General features: G+C 44.1%; 1 protein-coding gene across 3 annotated transcripts in view; it reads left to right on the plus strand.

Annotated features, from left to right (window-relative positions):
* The first annotated feature begins 1,565 nt into the window (after positions 1 to 1,565).
* Positions 1,566 to 18,147, plus strand: part of fnbp1a (formin binding protein 1a) — a 40,797-nt gene continuing 24,215 nt past the window's right edge. For 2 of the 3 annotated variants that reach the window (XM_086257950.1, XM_086257952.1), the window contains exons 1-9: positions 1,566 to 1,810; positions 5,111 to 5,226; positions 5,524 to 5,574; positions 6,205 to 6,352; positions 15,908 to 15,970; positions 16,092 to 16,187; positions 16,385 to 16,399; positions 16,483 to 16,611; positions 16,689 to 16,835. In XM_086257950.1, coding sequence (XP_086114076.1) covers positions 1,781 to 1,810; positions 5,111 to 5,226; positions 5,524 to 5,574; positions 6,205 to 6,352; positions 15,908 to 15,970; positions 16,092 to 16,187; positions 16,385 to 16,399; positions 16,483 to 16,611; positions 16,689 to 16,835 — 795 coding nt within the window. In that variant the 5' untranslated portion in view covers positions 1,566 to 1,780. The remainder of the gene's footprint in view (positions 1,811 to 5,110; positions 5,227 to 5,523; positions 5,575 to 6,204; positions 6,353 to 15,907; positions 15,971 to 16,091; positions 16,188 to 16,384; positions 16,400 to 16,482; positions 16,612 to 16,688; positions 16,836 to 18,147) is intronic. The other variant, XM_086257951.1, reaches the window with a different exon arrangement.

The raw sequence follows: 18,147 nt of genomic DNA on the forward strand, positions 1-18,147 counted from the left end.
TTCAAGAAATTGGTATCAAATCCAAACTCATCCCTTGCGTTAGAACTTCTTTTGGAGTTTGTACGTGCTGCTTTGTCTGTAGGGGCCACCGTAAATATACTTTTATTTATTCACTCCACATAAAATGTAATAAATAAATCATATAATACAAAAAACAACTAATCACAGTTCAACTTTTAACTATTTAAATTTTCAGCTTTTTCCTTTTAAGCAAATTTAAAGTGAAACAACACAAAACACCACAAACCACAACACAATTAAATATAAATTAAAATATGAAAACAAAAAGAAGATGCACATTCTCTGTCATATGGACCTGCATGAATAAACTTTCTGAATCCTTTATCATCTGCAACTGAAAATAGTTGTGGATGATTACTATACCTTTCTAATGTGACGTTGTTGTCCCTGGCTCTCTTTCTCTCTCTCTCCCTCCCGCTCTGTTCCTGTGCTACTGCGAGGGTAACTACTGCCCCGCCCCCCTCTACCCAGCACAAAGCACAAGGCTTGCGTGCAGAGTGAAGCGGGAAAAAAGGAGCGAGAGAGAGAGAGAGAGAGAAAGGGGAGGGGGGGGGAGAGACAAAAACCACGGCTCCCAGTAAGGAGCCGGCTCGCGTCGTTCACTTCAACGAGCCGGCTCTAAGAGCCCTTTCGTTCGCGACCGACACATCACTACAAGACAGCGAGACCAAGACGAGACTAAGACCAAGACCACGTAAAAGTGGTCTCGAGACATCCAACTCTAAGTAATAGTAATAAATTACACAGCAAAAGTACATTCATGTAGTTGTAAAAAGCATGATAATATATCAAGTAATCCAAAGTATTCAGAATACATTACTCTTATTGAGTAACGTAATGGAATATGTTACAAAATACATTTTGGGCCATGTAATCTGCAATTTATAGTGGAGTACATGTTAAAAGTAACCTTCCCAACACTGTTTAATAGATCTCTCTGCTCTCTTCCACAGCATGTCTTTATCCTGTCTTCCTTCTCTCACCCCAACCAATCACAGCAGATGGCCCCGCCCCTCCCTTAGCCTGGTTCTGCCGGAGGTTTCTTCCTGTTAAAAGGAAGTTTTTCCTTCCCGCTTTCGCCAAAGTGCTGCTCATAGGGGGTCATATGATTGTTGGGTTTTTCTCTCTATGTATTATTGTAGGGTCTACCTTACAATATAAAGTGCCTTGAGGGATTGTTGTTGTGATTTGGCGCTATATAAATAAAACTGTATTAAATAATTCTTCATTCTGCAAACCCAGCATGTGATTTGATCATGTGTGTGTGTGTTGTTTCCATTGGGTTTTGAGAGTTATAAACTTATTTTGGAAATCCTGCAGTCTGACCTCATCATGTGTTGCAAAAAATAACCTCTTCTCTAAAAGGAAGACATGACGTCATCAAACAGGAAGTATAGTTTAGTTATTGTAAGAAGAGCGCCCCTGCTGATCAAATATCACCATGAACATGTAACGTCAGCTGCAGGTAATTTCGTCACGCTTTGCTTTGTGCAGAGGCAGGGTGGGCCTGCTACTACGCATGCGCACAACTCTCGCAATCTGAGCATCTCCTCACTGATGACAAAGGGTGCTCCGGGGACGTGCTGCGCGTGACCGCGTTCTTTGCTTGCTCAGATGCAGCAGAGACATACAGGTGGAGGTGAGACTGACGGAGCTCCGTGTGTGTAGGTCGGTGAGGTGGAGGATGCGTGCCGTGGGCTGCAGCAGCTGATCACCGGTACCGAGACGAAGAGCGCGAGGAAGGACCAGAGGAAGAACCATGAGCTGCAACTGGGGCACCGAGCTGTGGGTATGTGCACGAGCCGCACCTGAGAGCTTCGCACCGGTAACCTGTAACCGTGTGTGTGTGTGTTTGCGTGTGTGTGCGCGCGCGCGCAGCCTCGTTCTTCTGTCTGCTCTGCCATAGCAACACGATGAATGACGACAGAAGCGCGAGCTACAACCTCCATGATGGTGCAGCACGCGACTCTTACACACACGTTTTTATATCATAGTGAGGACATCTAATTGACATAATGCTTTCCCAGCTGCTTCCCACCCTAAACATAACTCTGACGCTAAAACCACATCTTCAGTCTCAAAAATGTCTTCAAACTCGTGGGGACGGGTGCTTTGTCCCCGTGACTGTTGGCCCTCACAAAGATATGTAAACATAGTACACACACACACAGTCTAGACTCTAGAGAGGGTCCGGTCCTGATCCTTGGAGCAGATTCTGCTAGTGAGTTACCATGGTAACAGCATCTGTGAACCTAACCTGCTGACAGGTGTTCTGCCTCCCCTCCTGCTGCACCAGAAGCAGCCGACTGACCTTCTGTTTTATAAAGTGGCCTCAGTTCAGTTCAGTTTTATTTACACAGCACCAAATCACAACAGCAGTCGCCTCAAGGTGCTTTATATTGTACAGTAGACCCTACAATAATACATACAGAGAAAAGCCCAACAATCATATGACCCCCTATGAGCAGCACTTTGGCGACAGTGGGAAGAAAAGCCTCCCTTTTAACAGGAAGAAACCTCTGGCAGAACCAGGCTCAGAGAGGGGCGGGGCCATCTGCTGTGATTGGTTGGGGTGAGAGAAGGAAGACAGGATAAAGGCGTTGGTCGTGTCCAAATTCATGGGCTGCATCCTCCTGAGGACCCGGCCTTCGCGGTCTACGTGGGCCGGGTCCTCAGAAGGTCGGGTAGGCCGGAAGTAAACGGCTGGGGAAATTGGACGGTCTAGCCTTCTGATTAGCGTCACCGCTGTCTCTGTGGAGTTTAATAAACTCGGCCGTCTGCTTCTTGCTATCTAAAATATAACAGGACACTGGTGTAAATTCTCGACCATCTCATACTTCTGTTTAATCAGATTTCTTTTTGACGTTTAGTCAGCTGTGTAAAAACCAAGGAGGAACCCACCCGGGGGATTAATAAAGTTTTATCTAATCTAATCTAATAACTTTAATCTCAGCCAAACTGATTTACTCATGAACAAATAAAACACTGAAAAAAGACCAACAATAACATTTTTAGGTTGTCTAAGTGACTTATATATCACGTTTAACCTGAGTAGCGAAGGTCCGCGGTGATCTGAAAATGATGTGCCGGGAGTTGTGACGTTCTCGGCGGCTTCAGTGACCCTCGAGCTCCCGGCTCGCTATGGAGCTGATGGGTAACAGACGTCTCCGAAAACGTCGAAGCGCTTTTGCAAATATGCGATATCTTGATAAACCGAGCAGATATTTGATGTTTACACAGCTACTTTCTCGCCTGAAAATATGTTAAAAGTTTATTTTGTGACCCAGAAAGATTAATAAGAGTAATTTTAAAACTTAGTAGCGGCCGCCATTGTTGGAAACTTTGGCTGGGCCGCGCTATGAATTCTGGGATATGGTAGGTCACAAAGGACACACCCGACTAGGGCTGGGTATCGTCACTGATTTCTAGAATCGATTCAATTCCAATTCACAAGGTCCCAAATCGATTCGATTTAAATCTGGGAAATTTTGACAGTCAGAAATATTATAATTCAGATCAGTACATTTACATATTTTTGTATCAATAAAAAGGAAGCTGACACACGCAAGACTTTATCACAGGTGTGAGCGTCACAGCAGATGCTTTTGTGTCAAAGTAGCTGAAGATAAAACGCAGAAAAACATGAAAGTGGTTTTCCTGGCCTGGGATTTTATAAAAATATATCAAAAACGAAAGAAAATTATTAATCAACATATGAACATTACCTCTGAAGTTACAGCGGTTTTATTAGAGACACGGCGTTTTGCATTTTGAATAATTTTAAAAAGTTTAAATTTGTTCAGTATTGAACAGCAGAAATGAGGTTTTCTTTTCGGAAAATGTAAAAGGGAAAAAAACAGCAGCCGACAGCCTGTAAACAACAGTAGACTGGTGCGTAACAAGCAAGCGAATAATGAAGAAAGCGAAACTGATCTTGAAGTACAGAGAGAGAGAGAGAGCTGTGCATCACGGTGGAAGCAAAACAGTAAAAGTCAGAGTGAATTCATGACGATGTTTATGTGAAGCGTAGTTTGGATCTTCTTTTGCTGCTGGTTCGGTCAATATTGTTTGGAGAGACATCAAACTAACAGCTTTAGAATCAGCGCATAAAGGGCGTGAACACAAAGCGCCGACCCGCCGACAGATCAGAGTCAGCGAGCTGTCGGCTTTCAGCCCCGACCGTGAGAAAGGCGACATCTAACTGATTCTGATCCGCGGGTCGCGCTGTGTGTTTAAGGCTATGTGCAGAATTCGTGTACCTTCTCTCATTTACTGTCTTAACTGTTTGGTGGTTCTTGAAATTTTGTGAGATGTCACCTGAGATTCTGGCATTTTGGGCAAAATAAATTTATATTAAAAAATCGATTCAGGATTTTAATGAATCGATTTTACGTTATCCAAGCCAGAATCGATTTTAATCGATGAATCGATTATAAAAACCCACCCCTACACCCGACCCATCCTTCAAATTCGGGGAAAAGGAGGACGCATTAGTCGGCTGCATTCGGAGGAGTCTACGAATTTGGACAGCCTTCGGCGCGTCGCTGTGACGTAATCGGCCTACAAATGCGGCCTCGGGAGGATGCAGCCCATGAATTTGGACATGACCGTTGTGTGTGAGCTCACAGGATCAGGAAGTTCAGATTTGATGGTCCATGTTTGTTTTTCCCATTTCTTTGAGGGCCTGTGAGACCAAACTCACAACACTACTTGTTGGAGATTATGTATCGAAATTTCAGGAGTGGGACCACGCCTCCAAATATGCTCCTTCCGGTCCTCATCTGTACAGGTTCCCCCAGTTCTGCAAGCTGTCATTCTCATTTACGTGCTCCTCCCCTTTTCAATTCTGTAACTTCTTCACTTCTGTTCAGTACGTGGGGATCTGCCGGGCCCGGGAGCCGTCGCCAGTCCGCCTCAAAGCCTTCCCCAAACCGCAGCTCAGCTCATGCCCAAGCATCACCTTTACCTACTAAAACGCTGTCAAACATAAAATGAGGACGTGGGTCCAGCGAGTAAATTGTTATTTATGCTGTGCTTCAGGTGAGTGTCAGAGGTCAAAGGTCACACTAACATCAGTCTGCTGTTTCAGGATCAGTTTGATAACTTGGAGAAACACACGAGCTGGGGGATCGACTTCCTGGAGAGATACACTAAGTTTGTAAAAGAGCGCGCCGACATTGAGCTGAGCTACGCCAAACAGATCAGGTATAGTCCTTAAACCAAGACCTGAACCATCACGACCATGTAAAACTCCTGGAAAACCTGAATTTAGTTTGTCACATTTGTTAAAGTCAAACTGTGAGGAGGTTTGGAGACAACTCTTTAAACTCCTTCAAATAAATAACAATACCTGATCAGTCAGTTTATCATTAGTACCTGGATTTACTCACAGTGAAGATGATGTGTGTGTAAAACTGATTACCTGAGTGTTACCTTAATGTCTCATTTCAATAAAACCCCAAAAGTCTGTACTACCTGTGTGTCTCACCTGTGTGTCTCCAGAAGTTTGTCGAAGAAGTACCACCCCAAGAGGAACAGAGAAGATGAGAGCAGGTGAGTCTTTACCTGTTTGTACCGAGTTCACCCACGAGTCAAACTTCGTAGTACGGGTCAGTCAGGAACGCTGCAGAAAACCGCAGCTTTGGCAAATACACGATCGCGTTGTGTGAAATCGCAGTTTTGATCAGAAAATGCTGGTTCAGATGTTTCTGCTTGCAATGAAAACACTTGCACTTTGCTGAGCGTGCTCCCTGAGGAGTGGTCGATCGGCCCATACTGCCTACAGTAAATGGACTCACTCCCGGAGTCTCTTCAGAACCTCTTCAGAAATTTGTAGGCACAGGCAAGGGGCGGAGGTGTCCCCTGCCTGCAGAGGGTGGTAGCCATAGATTGGAGGGTTCTGTGGTCGCCGCATCTCTGCTTGTTAGTTCTGCTGGCATCATCAGGCACCGACCTCCACCTCACATTGACAGACTCGAGGTTAAAGTCGGCACCTGCAACTCTGAGGAAATGGTTGTCAGCTGGACACGGGTGCAGTGCTCGGTCTGGGTCAGGTTTGAGTTCCGGTGGAGAGTGACGCGCATGCACCATCAAACTACGGCCGCGCGCTTTGACCGTGAGGTGAAAATGTGCTTCCTGTGAAGTGTGTGTGAGCTGAGCTGGCCAGCCGACTGGTTGTTTCAGGTACACCTGGTTTGTGGCGTTTGCGGCGACTCTGCAGCAGCTGAACGAACTCGCCATCCAGAGAGAAGATCTTGCTGAAAACCTGAACGCACAAATTGTCTGCGAGCTGACACGATACACTCAGGAGCTGAAGACTGAGAGGAAGTCTGTGAGTGCGCACGCACACACACACACACACACACACACACACACACACACACACACACACACACACACACACACACACACACACTCGTCAAGTCCAGTGGGTTTATTGTCACAGTGGTACAGTACACAGTGAAGCAGCTTCCACATCACTCTACCCACTGCAGCGTGTGTATACATGTTGATGATCATGTGACCTGTGTCTGTGATTTTCATCAGAAGGTTCAAACAAACTAAAATAGAAATAAACTCTAGGAAGTAAAATTTGATTCACTTTGATTTACTTTAAGTCAAAGTGAGAGCTGATGATGAGGATGATTTCTTCAAACCAACAATGTGTCTGAGGGAAATATTGACACTGGTATTCAGTGACTGATTTACTGTTTGATTATTGCAGTCTGGACTGGAATCAGGCCCATGGTCACCAGGGTTGGCCACGTCCACACTGTGGCTCTGCAGGATGTATGTTGCCTCCTAAGCCGTACACAGAGCAGTGATGATGCTCTGTCCGTGAACGTGCCCGACCGTGTTTTTATGCACCAAAGTTATTGCGATGCATTGCTAGTGACATTGTGAGTTCTGACATCCAAGTTCCAGGTATCGTGTCATAAGCCCGCCCTCTCTGCTGCTCAGCAGAATGTGGCGGTTTGAAGGAAGCGTGCTGCCCAAAGCTGAACATCAGACACATCGGCTCAGTTACCCAGCTCCCAGCTGCTCTGCCACATGGAGCCCACACATCACCCCACATTTGGCAACGTGTGGTGAGCATGGCTGAGGCATGCTCTGACATAGTCCCGTCATTCCGAGAGCTGCAGATGTGCCACATGTGGGCCAAACTTATGTCACTTCCTGGTCAGAAACTCGTCCTTAACCCTCTCTCACCCTGATGGTACTTAAATGTGCGACAATGCCAATAACACAGATGTAGGAGTGGGACTCGATTAAAAAAAATTATCTAATTAATTAGAGGCTTTGTAATTAATTAATCTCGATTAATCACATTTAATTGCACAAGAACATTTGACCCAAAACACAAATGTTTTTTTTTTATTTAAAGGGTTTTAATGGGCGACAGAATGAATTAATAGATATGGACATGAATATTATAAAGTCAAGCTCTTTTAATTTATGGAAAAAAACATTTAAACTGCATGTCAGTCCTAGCAACGCACTTCCTTCTTCTGTGTGCATCAGTGTAATCGGTATACCAGCAAATCGTGCATTGACAAAAGTTCCCCTTGGAAGGCAAAGTGCAATTAAATGTCTTATTTTTTTCAAATTAATTAATCGCAATTAACGCGTTAAATTCTCACCCCTAAATTAAAGATGAAGTTACCATAGTAACTTAGTCACACTAACATAGCTGATTTATGAAGTTCTCTTTAAAATAAAAGACATTAGGCACAGACTAATAAGCTGGACTTCCTCTTCCTGGGGAAAGTGCACGTAACACTTTCCACCCCCCAACCCCATTGTCCTTTATTGGATACGTCTGCAGCAGGAGCCAGTTACACCAGGCTGATCCTTCCGTCCACCAATCACATCCGAGCCCCTGGACAGGTGAATTGGCATATGCAAATTCAGAGATCACGAATAAACAACACACAGCAGCATTTTGGATTAACTGCAAATGGAAGAAAGCAGTCTTACATATTTGTTTAATATGTGCATTGAAGGACATGTCCTGGTCAAAAATGACTCCAAGGTTCCTCACAGCGTTACTGGAGGCTGAGGTAATGCCATCCAGAGTAAGAATCTGCTTAGATACCATATTTCTAAGGTTTTCAGGGCCGAGTACAATAGTCATGGGATTTCTGGCTCTTTTTAGAGAACCAGCTCTTTCGGCTCCAAACTGGCTCTTCAGGTTGTTTTGTTGCTTTAATTAATTTATTATTAACAATAATATAAAATTATGCACAAAAGGAATTACTAATGTAAAAAAAGCGGTTTTATCTATATATGCTTATATATAAATATATGTGGTGGCCCCTAGAGACAAAGCACGTACAAACCCCAAAACACATTTCTAGCGTTATTCAGGGCCGAGTACAATAACCTCAGTTTGATCTGAATTAAGAAGCAGAAAGTTAGCGGCCATCCAGGGGTCCGTTCTTCATACCTCGCTTACTACATCCAAGATCAAATCATCGCGCTAACTTTGAGCTCACTATCCCGGTTCTCCGAACACACCTGTTGTTGACGATTAGTATAGCTGGATGAAGTAATGTGAGATCACTGGGTGGCTTAACAGGGGCTACGCATCGATAGTAGAAACATTGATCGGCAACCCTTTGATTGGTTGGCAAAAAGTATTTTTCCGCAGCAGAGCAAGAACTCTTGATTGAGGGATTTCAGGAGTTTCAGAGTTTAATTAAAACGCAAGGGAACACTGCAAAGGCTGCAAAAGCAAGGAGAGAGGGCTGGCAGAAAGTTGCTGACAAATTAAACTCGTAAGTAATTTAATAATAATAATAATAATGGATTGGATTTATATAGCGCTTTTCAAGGCACCCAAAGCGCTTTACAATACCACTATTCATTCACTCTCACATTCACACACTGGTGGAGGCAGCTACGGTTGTAGCCACAGCTGCCCTGGGGCAGACTGACAGAAGTCAGGCTGCCATATCGCGCCATCGGCCCCTCTGGCCAACACCAGTAGGCGGTAGGGTAAATTTATTATATTATATTACATTATATCCTCTTTCACATTAGAGCCACGACAGGACCCACTAGAACATGGGAACAAGTAAAAGTGAAATATAAGAATATTTTACAGAATGGTAATATTTATCACTTATATTGCTTTTAGTCTCTTGAAAAGAGACCCTGAAATAATCTGTTTGTTTGTTTATAACAGCAACCAAGAAAAGGGCAGAGCAAAAAAAGACAGGTGGTGGTCCTGCACCCCCTCGTCAACAAGTTGGTTAAGTGAATAATACCCTCACGGGAATATCGATATCTCTCTATGAGCACACTGTCGCGCTGAGCTAAAGGATCCTGTCTATCCCGCAATATACGCTGGATTCTGAAAACTCTCCTTATCAATCTTGCACCTTCCGCAATGGGCTGCTCGCGTATACGGACAGGACATGGCTGCGACAGACTTCCCAAATCCACCTTCGCTTTCATAGCCGTGGTCTCTCATCTTGATTACATGAAGTAATTTACTATTACTACTCTAAAATATGAATTACATCTGAAATAATCAAATACATGTAATAGAATGATTAATAGTACATTTCCCTTTTTTTACGAAATGACCTGTATGTATCTGTGTGACATCAATAAAAGGATCAAGTGCTGCATTATCTTTAGTTACATTGATAATATTTATTTATGGTGAAACAGTGGTAAAATATCGCTGTTGTTTTCGTATAAATGAAGCGGACATACCTGAGTGGCCGCGATCTAATCTTGTTTACATAAAGTAAGCCTGCTCCCGAGCAGGTTTACGCTTACGGCTCTGTTGCTATGGCAGCAAGTCCCGGATGAGCTTCGGAGAACCGAACGATCCAAGATCACGCGAAATCGTCAACAATCAAATCCAGCTAACTCACTTAGCGCGGTACGAAGAACAGGCCCCAGGTCTTTAAGACATTCCTGCAGTTTAACTCATTGCTTTGTGTTATCTGGCTTCATGGTAAATGGTAAATGGCCTGTATTTGTATAAAGCGCTTTGGGGTCCTTAGGGACTAGTAAAGCGCTTTACACATCCAGTCATCCACACATTCACACACTGGTGCTGGCAGCTACATTGTAGCCACAGCCACCCTGGGGCGCACTGACAGAGGCGAGGCTGCCGGACACTGGTGCCACCGGGCCCTCCGACCACCACCAGTAGGCAACGGGTGAAGCGTCTTGCCCAAGGACACAACGACCGAGACTGTCCAAGCTGGGGCTCGAACCGGCAACCCTCCGATTACAAGACGAACGCCAAACTCTTGAGCCACGATCGCCCCACCATGGATAGATAGAGCTGGGTGTCATCAGCATAGCAGTGTAAATGTATGCTATGTCTTCTAATGATACTGCCTAAAGGAAGCATGTATAATGTAAACAGAATTGGTCCTAGCACTGAACCCTGTGGAACACCATAACTGACCTCAGTGTGTGAAGAGGACTCTCCATTTTTATTTATACTCTTCTTTGCCAATTGATCTTTCCAATTTAACTTCAGTACTTTCTCCAAACCATCAATGTGTCTTATAGACCATCCTAAGACTGCTTTGAGCGCCTTGAGACAACTGTTGTGATTTGGTGCTATTCGATTTAAACAAAGCAAATGGTGGTGGATGGAGCAGCTACAGAGATTTTTCTTTTTCATGTTTGAAGTTTGTTGATCAGGTGCTGATGAAGGACTTCTGTCAGCTTTTTCCCAGTAAAGGTTTTAATGGTGATTACAGGAACAGCTGCTGTTTTGGACGCTAGGAAACAAAACTTTCACTCCACCTGAGCTCACTCTTTGCTTTTTGCAGATGGGCCATGGCTCCATGTTAAACTATGACAGCGTCATCTTCACTACTGCTGTATTATCAGTGTTCTTGTTTAAAATTGGAGGCTGTGTAGGCTTAATGCTGTCTTAGTTTTTATTCTCACACGTGCTCCTAAATACGTTGTTTGTTTTTAGACGCAAATGTGGGTGAGCACTACAGAGGCATGCATTAAAACAAAGCATTGAAGCAAAGAGGGGGCGCGAACATTTTTCTTGTAAAACGAAGGGAGGCCTAGCAAAAAAAGTTTGGGAACCACTGAGCTAAGCTAGCAAAACCCTGCAGACACAGTGAGGGAATGCTGTGGATGCATTTAGCGAGTTAATCAACAAAGAGTGTGCTTCAGATCAAGGACGTGAAGATTACACTGTGAAATAAGGAGTTATCTATAAGTTTTTAATTAAATTGGTGACACAAAAACACCACTGTGTGTTGGAACAGAGAGTGACACTCTACAGCAGAGAGAGTCAACGCCAAGTGGCAGCACCTCCACACACACACACACACCTGATTTACTGCAGTTTATATTGTGTTTTATGCGCTGCTGTGTAAACATGTTCGATGTTTGTGATTGGTCAGATGCTACAAACACCGCCCCTTTCAAGTGAACACTCCTGTAGCTAGTAGGGGTGCAACGATACACAAAATTCACGGTTCGATATTTTTTCGATACAAAAAAATGTTCATGCTTTTTTAATTTGCTATTTATTAAAATTATAAATATATATTTTAACTCAAGCGTTCAGTTTTTAAATTTAATGTTGCTGAAACAACAAAGGGATAAAATAATAAATCTATCTGATGGAGAAATCACTCATCTTTGGAAAAGAGAGTTTATTACAGAGAAATGGCTCTTTCAAAATAAAAGCTATACTACGCGCTTCTTCTGGGCTATATTCTCAGCAGCATATTAAACATATCAGGTCCCCATAAGGAGAATCATGTGCTAACGGCTGTCTAAATGACTCGGGTAAAGTTTGTAGCGTGCGTGCTTGTTGTTTTTGTCTGCTTCCACTTGTCTTTGCACTAGGATGATGTCGGTGTAAATGTGCAGTCATATTCGTTGTGTTCCCACTAGTGCTGTCAGCGTAAATCTGAAATGACGTTAACGCCACAACACGGCAAATCTCCGTTAACGAGCTACCGCGGATCGCCCCGTGCGTGGGGCTGGACGGGGTCATACTTCACATGAAGACCAAAATAGTTCCAAAGGCCAGATCTGAATGAGGGTGGGGGAGGTTCAATTTGCCATGTTGCAACGAGCTTAGCTTCTGTCTTGCTAGCTTGCGCTGTGCTCAGTGGATCTGCGCTCGACAGTACAGCCTAGGCGGAGTAGTCGAACGCAGATCCACTGAGCTCTCAACACAGACAGCATCGTCAGAAAAAAAGTTGATTTAATAAATTTAAAAAATTGTATTGTTCGATTGCGTACCGAACCGAAAGCACTGTATCGAACGGTTCAATATCGATACGAGTATCGTTGCACCCCTAGTAGCTAGATCAACAAACCGTGGTTAACTTAGCAGCAGACCGCTTCGTGTCACTGTTTATCCCACTGCCAGCCTGAGTCCAGGCCACTAGTGATGGGTCGGTCGCAAACGAAATGGCTCTTAGAGCCGGGTCTTTGACGTGAACGGCGCGAGCCGGCTCCTTATCGCGAGCCGTGGGTTTTTTTTTTTTCCTTTCTCTTACCCTCTCTCTCGCACTTTTTTCCGCTTCACTCCACACGCAAGCCTTGTGCTTTACGCTGGGTAGAGGGGGGAGGGGCGGTAGTTACACTCAGTAGCACAGGAACAGAGCGGGAGGGAGAGAGAGAGAAAGAGAGCCAGGGACTAGTGATGTGCGATACCACTGATTTCCTTTCCGATCCGATACCAAGTAATATTCAGGGTGGTATCGACAATACTGATCCGATACCGATACTTTGTACAAAAACTTATTTTATTTATTGTATCTCAAATTATAGCATCATAATGATTACAGGACATCAGATTACTTGTTCTTATCACTTAATAATGCAGAGTTCATCACATAGAAATAAAAAAACTGAAGTTGTGCGCATTTTGAACACCTTGCCTGCCTGCAGCAGTAAAGGACTCCGTGAGAGACGTCTGTCTCGCCCTGGCAGCACCTGTCCCTCTCCTCCTCTTCAGTTCACCTCAACATACGCTCGTCATATTCTGTGATATGATTTACTCTGAGGTGTTTGACAGGGTTAGTGATGTTGCCACAACATACATGCCAACCCTGCCGATTTTCCACCCGGACAACAAAATTGAAAAACCATATTGCAGAATTCATAGCGCGGCCCAGCCAATTCCAGTTTCCAACAATGGCGGCAGCGACTTAGTTTTAATATCACTCGCAAGAAAACTTTTAACATATTTTCAGGTGAGAATGTAGCTGTGTAAACTTCAAATATCTGAGCCGACCTACACATCGTTTACAAACCCCCACGGTCTTTCATTACTCGGGTTAAACATGATATATAAGTCACTTTGATAACTTCAAAATGTTATTGTTTGGCTTTTTCAGTGTTTTATTTGTTCGTGAGTAAATCGGTTTGGCTGAGATTAAAGTTATTAGATTAGATTAAATTAAATTAAACTTTATTAATCCCTTGGGAGGGTTCCTCCGGGGTTTTCACACAGCTGAATAAACGTCAAACAGAAAATTAATTAAACAAAGTGTGAGATGGTCGAGAGTTTATGCCAGCGCCCGGTTATATTTTAGATAGCAAGGAGCAGACGGCAGTTTCACTCCACCAAGGGAGCTCGTGACGTACTACCCGGCTTTCTTTAGACCGCGAAAGCCGGTCCTCAGGTGGAAGCAGCCTCTGAATTTGGACACCCCCGCTGTTTCCGGGCCGGCCAATAATAACGGTGACATTTAACATATTTTACCCGATAAATAAACCCTGTAAAATGCATTTTGAATGTCTCCCTAATTCTAAGGTCTCAAGGTTGGCAAGTATGGCCACAACACCTCACTTTTTTGCCACATGTATTGCAAACCACGTCTCAGCTGTTTGTGGAGGTAAAATACGTCCGCATATGACTCCAATTACGCTCAGCCATTGTTGTGAGTGCGCACGCCAAGGGGCTGCGAGACTTTTATACAGCCGTATTTCGCACATGACTATGAAAGGCGGAAGAGGAAGTAGTTCCTTTGAATGTAGACAATCTGAATTTTATAATTTCTTTCCACTGTGTTTCTGTTAATGATAAACTACAAATTTACCCTAAATTACTAAAATATCGATATTTTAATGTGAGAATCGATTCTAGAAGATAAATGTTTGGTATCGGAGGAATCGATATTTCAGGATCGATCCGCACATCACTACCAGGGACAACAACGTCACATTAGAAAGGTATAGTAATCATCCACAACTATTTTCAGTTGCAGATGATAAAGGATTCAGAAAGTTTATTCATGCAGGTCCATATGACAGAGAATGTGCATCTTCTTTTTGTTTTCATATTTTAATTTATATTTAATTGTGTTGTGGTTTGCAGTGTTTTGTGTTGTTTCACTTTAAATTTGTAAAAGGAAAAAGCTGAAAATTTAAATAGTTAAAAGTTGAACTGTGAATAGTTGTTTTTTGTATTATATGATTTATTTATTACATTTTATGTGGAGTGAATAAATAAAAGTATAAAAGCTCGCACTGGAACAGTTCGCAGCCGAGTGTGAAGCAGCGGGAATGAGGATCAGCACCTCCAAATCTGAGGCCATGGTTCTCAGCCGGAAAAGGGTGGAGTGCCTACTCCGGGTCGGGGATGAGTTCCTGCCCCAAGTGGAGGAGTTCAAGTATCTCAGGGTCTTGTTCGCGTGGTGAAGAGGGAGCTGAGTGTAAAAGCGAAGCTCTCAATTTACCGGTCCATCTACGTCCCTACCCTCACCTATGGCCACAAGCTGTGGGTAGTGACCGAAAGAACGAGATCGCGGATACAAGTGGCAGAAATGAGCTTCCTCCGAAGGGTGGCTGGCCTCTCCCTTAGAGATAGGGTGAGAAGTTCGGCCATCCGGGAGGGGCTCAGAGTAGAGCAGCTGCTGCTCCACATCGAAAGGAGCCAGCTGAGGTGGTTCGGGCATCTGACAAGGATGCCCCCTGGGCGCCTCCTGGGTGAGGTGTTCCAGGCATGTCCCACCGGGAGGAGGCCCCGGGGCAGACCCAGGACACGCTGGAGAGATTATATCTCTCAGCTGGCCTGGGAACGTCTTGGTGTTCCCCCGGATAAGCTGGAGGAGGTGGCTGGGGAGAGGGAGGTCTGGGCCTCTTGGCTTAGGCTGCTGCCCCCGCGACCCGGCCTCGGATAAAGCGGATGAGGATGGATGGAGATTTACGGTGGCCCCTACAGACAAAGCACATACAAACTTCAAATCACGTACGAACTCCAAAACACGTAAAAACACTTAAAAACTCCAAAACACGTAAAAACACATACAAACTCTGAAGCACGTACAAAAGACAACAGAAGTGCTCCAGGATGCTAGGGGGCAGTGTTGAGCTTTTGTTACCTAGTGGCTACACAAGCCAGCAAGTACCAACGACCGGATTTGGTGTGTGGTAGTAACAGGTAAATGATTTTTTTTTTTTTAAATTATTTGACTATATATGAATGCTTGTGTATAAATACATAAACAATACACATATGCTTTCGTGCTTTCAATTGTGTAATTTAACTGATCTAGTAGCTCTGTTTTGGAAGTTCAGTTCATGCTAGAAATGTGTTTTGGAGTTTGTGCATGTTTTGTCTCTAGGGGCCACCGCATATATTTATATATAAACATATATAAATATTATTGTTAATAATAAATTAATTAAAGCAACAAAACAACCTGAAGAGCTGGTTCGGAGCTGAAAGAGCCGGCTCTTTTTAGTGAGTCGAACCGAAACAGCCAGTTCTCTAAAAAGAGCCGGAAATTCCATCACTACAGGCCACAGAGAAACAAACTGGGTGTGCTTAATTTGCTTTGTAGTGCAGACCCAGTTATTCTCAGTGTGATTTCGTCAGTTCAACCGGTTCGACCAGTCTGACCAGTCTGTTTTATTGTCGCAGCATTTCCAAGATGGCCGCCGTGCACAGCAGCACATTGAGAGCTCCTGGAAACAGCTGGAGTCTGTAAGTGACCTTTGCCCCTGCCCACCAACACACTGTCCCCACCCCAAACTCTGTAGAAGCGGAAACTTGTTCGGACTGTTTATTTTTGTTTGTTTGTTGGTTTTTTTTACTTATTTTTCAGAGTAAGCGGCGGTTCGAACGTGACTGTAAGGAGGCGGAGCGAGCTCAGCACGTCTCCGACAAAATCGACCTGGACAATAAAACGGATGGAGAGAAGGTCAGAACACTAAGCTCTTGTCAGGGGGAGTGTGGGCGAAGCTTGAGCACCCCTGCAGTGATATGATTGGACGTTATTTATCAACTATGACCCAGGGGTTGAATAAAACAGCTGATTGTGGTCCATTTTAATCCCTAACATCATACTTAGTCCTGTCTGTCTGCCTGTGTCTCTCTCTGTCTGTCCGTCCATCACAGCGCTGCTCGCTGAAGGTGCGTCTCTTCTTCACTGATAAGCATATTTTGAGTCGTCTCCCGTTGGCAATCATCGGTGTGAAAGTTTTCTCTGTTTTCAGGCTCGTCAGACAGCTCAGCAGAAACAACAAGCTGCTGAGGAGTCCAGGAAAGACTACGTGACAAGTTTAAACCAGTTTAACCAGGATCAGCACCAGCACTACCACACACTGGTACCAGTAATTTACCAGGTAGGACTTCCTGTTATGCAGTGATGTCATCAGTGAGTGTGGCGATGTGTACTCAGGCATGTGCCTCTGCCCTGCAGCGTATCCAGGACATGGAGGAGCGGCGGATCGAGAGGATTGGGGAGGCGATGCGTTCGTTGGCCGAGGCTGAGAGAAAAGTTCTTCCTGTTGTGAGCCGCTGTCTGGACGCCATGATGGAAGCTGCTGAAAGCATACAGCCAAGAAAGGTGAGAGTCCCGGGACTTTGCCCACAGAACCAAACACCTGATTTAGATTAGGCTAATTTGCCCTGAAGGTTATTTCCATGTGCACATCTGGATATCTAGTTTTCTCCCTAGAAGTTCCGATGTGACCGTGTTGATGTCCTTGAGTCCATCGACCCTTCAGACTGAATTTGGTTAGATGAGTAAACTCACAAGAAACACGCCAGCGAGCATGGCGGGTGGAAAGGGAATATCTAACGCCACCATCTGGCCAGGTTGTGTGCTGAGTTTGCACGTGTCTCTGGGTTCTCCGACTTCCACTCTGGTTTTGTCTGTTCCAGAAGTCCTGTGCTTTGTTCTGATGCAGCTTTGCAATCCTAACCCAATTCTGCCACGCTCTTCTTAGAGGAGAGGCTTTCTCCTTCCAAACAGCCACACTTGTTCAATCTCAAAAGGCTGATTCTGTCCATCTGGTTCTGTTCAGTGAGAGAAATGTTTCATCATCATCAGATGACGTCTTCAGTCTCAGCTGACTGCAGGTTTCAACCTTATAAACAGGACATTTGCACAATGACTGACACTAGCAGCACTGAATGAACAATGGGCTGTGAGGTCAGTTTATGATCATTTACCATTCACAGAGAGTTGGGGAATGGCTGCAATCACAGCATTGTAAGATGGTGACAGATGTACCCTTAGGCCCCCTCCTGGATACAGAGATCAAGGTCAAGGTAACTTTATTTATACCCATAGGCAAGGTAAATTTGCTTTACAGACAAAATGATAGCATTTGGCATCCCTTCAAAAACAAACATACCTAATAAAGATATAAACCTCCCTGTAGCACATATATAGTAATTTAATATTTCGAATCAAAAACAGTTCTTATTTAATTCAGTGACAGCAACGGGGACAAAGCTATTTTTATAACGCTTTGTCCTGCATCTCGGAAATAGAAACCTCCGTCCTGAGGAAAGAAGCTGAAATTCACCCCTTAGAGGATGGGAACCATTTTTAAGGATTGATAAAGCCATCCTCTGTACCTGCTTGGAGTACAGGGAGGCTAAACAAGACTGTGGCTCACCTATCAGACGACTGGACCATCTCACTATCTGATTCAGAGAGTTTTTCTCTGTGACAGAGGTCTGACCGAACCATGCCACCAAACAAAAGGACAAAATAAAAGAACGAAACTGATCTAAAAGTCTTTTAATTAAAATATGGGGCTGTTTTGTATTAAAAGCCGAAGAAAAGTCAATGAAAAGAAGTCTTGCAAAAGTCCCTTTACTCTGTACATGTTTAAGAATCAGATTTAGTGAAGTCAAAAGTGCGTCCT

Source organism: Aulonocara sp. 'chitande type north' Nkhata Bay, linkage group LG12, assembly GCF_057382095.1.
Source record: "Aulonocara sp. 'chitande type north' Nkhata Bay isolate Kocher_YH1m ecotype deep benthic linkage group LG12, A_spYH_male_GT1.1, whole genome shotgun sequence".
In the NCBI taxonomy this organism is placed as follows: Eukaryota; Metazoa; Chordata; class Actinopteri; order Cichliformes; family Cichlidae; genus Aulonocara; species Aulonocara sp. 'chitande type north' Nkhata Bay.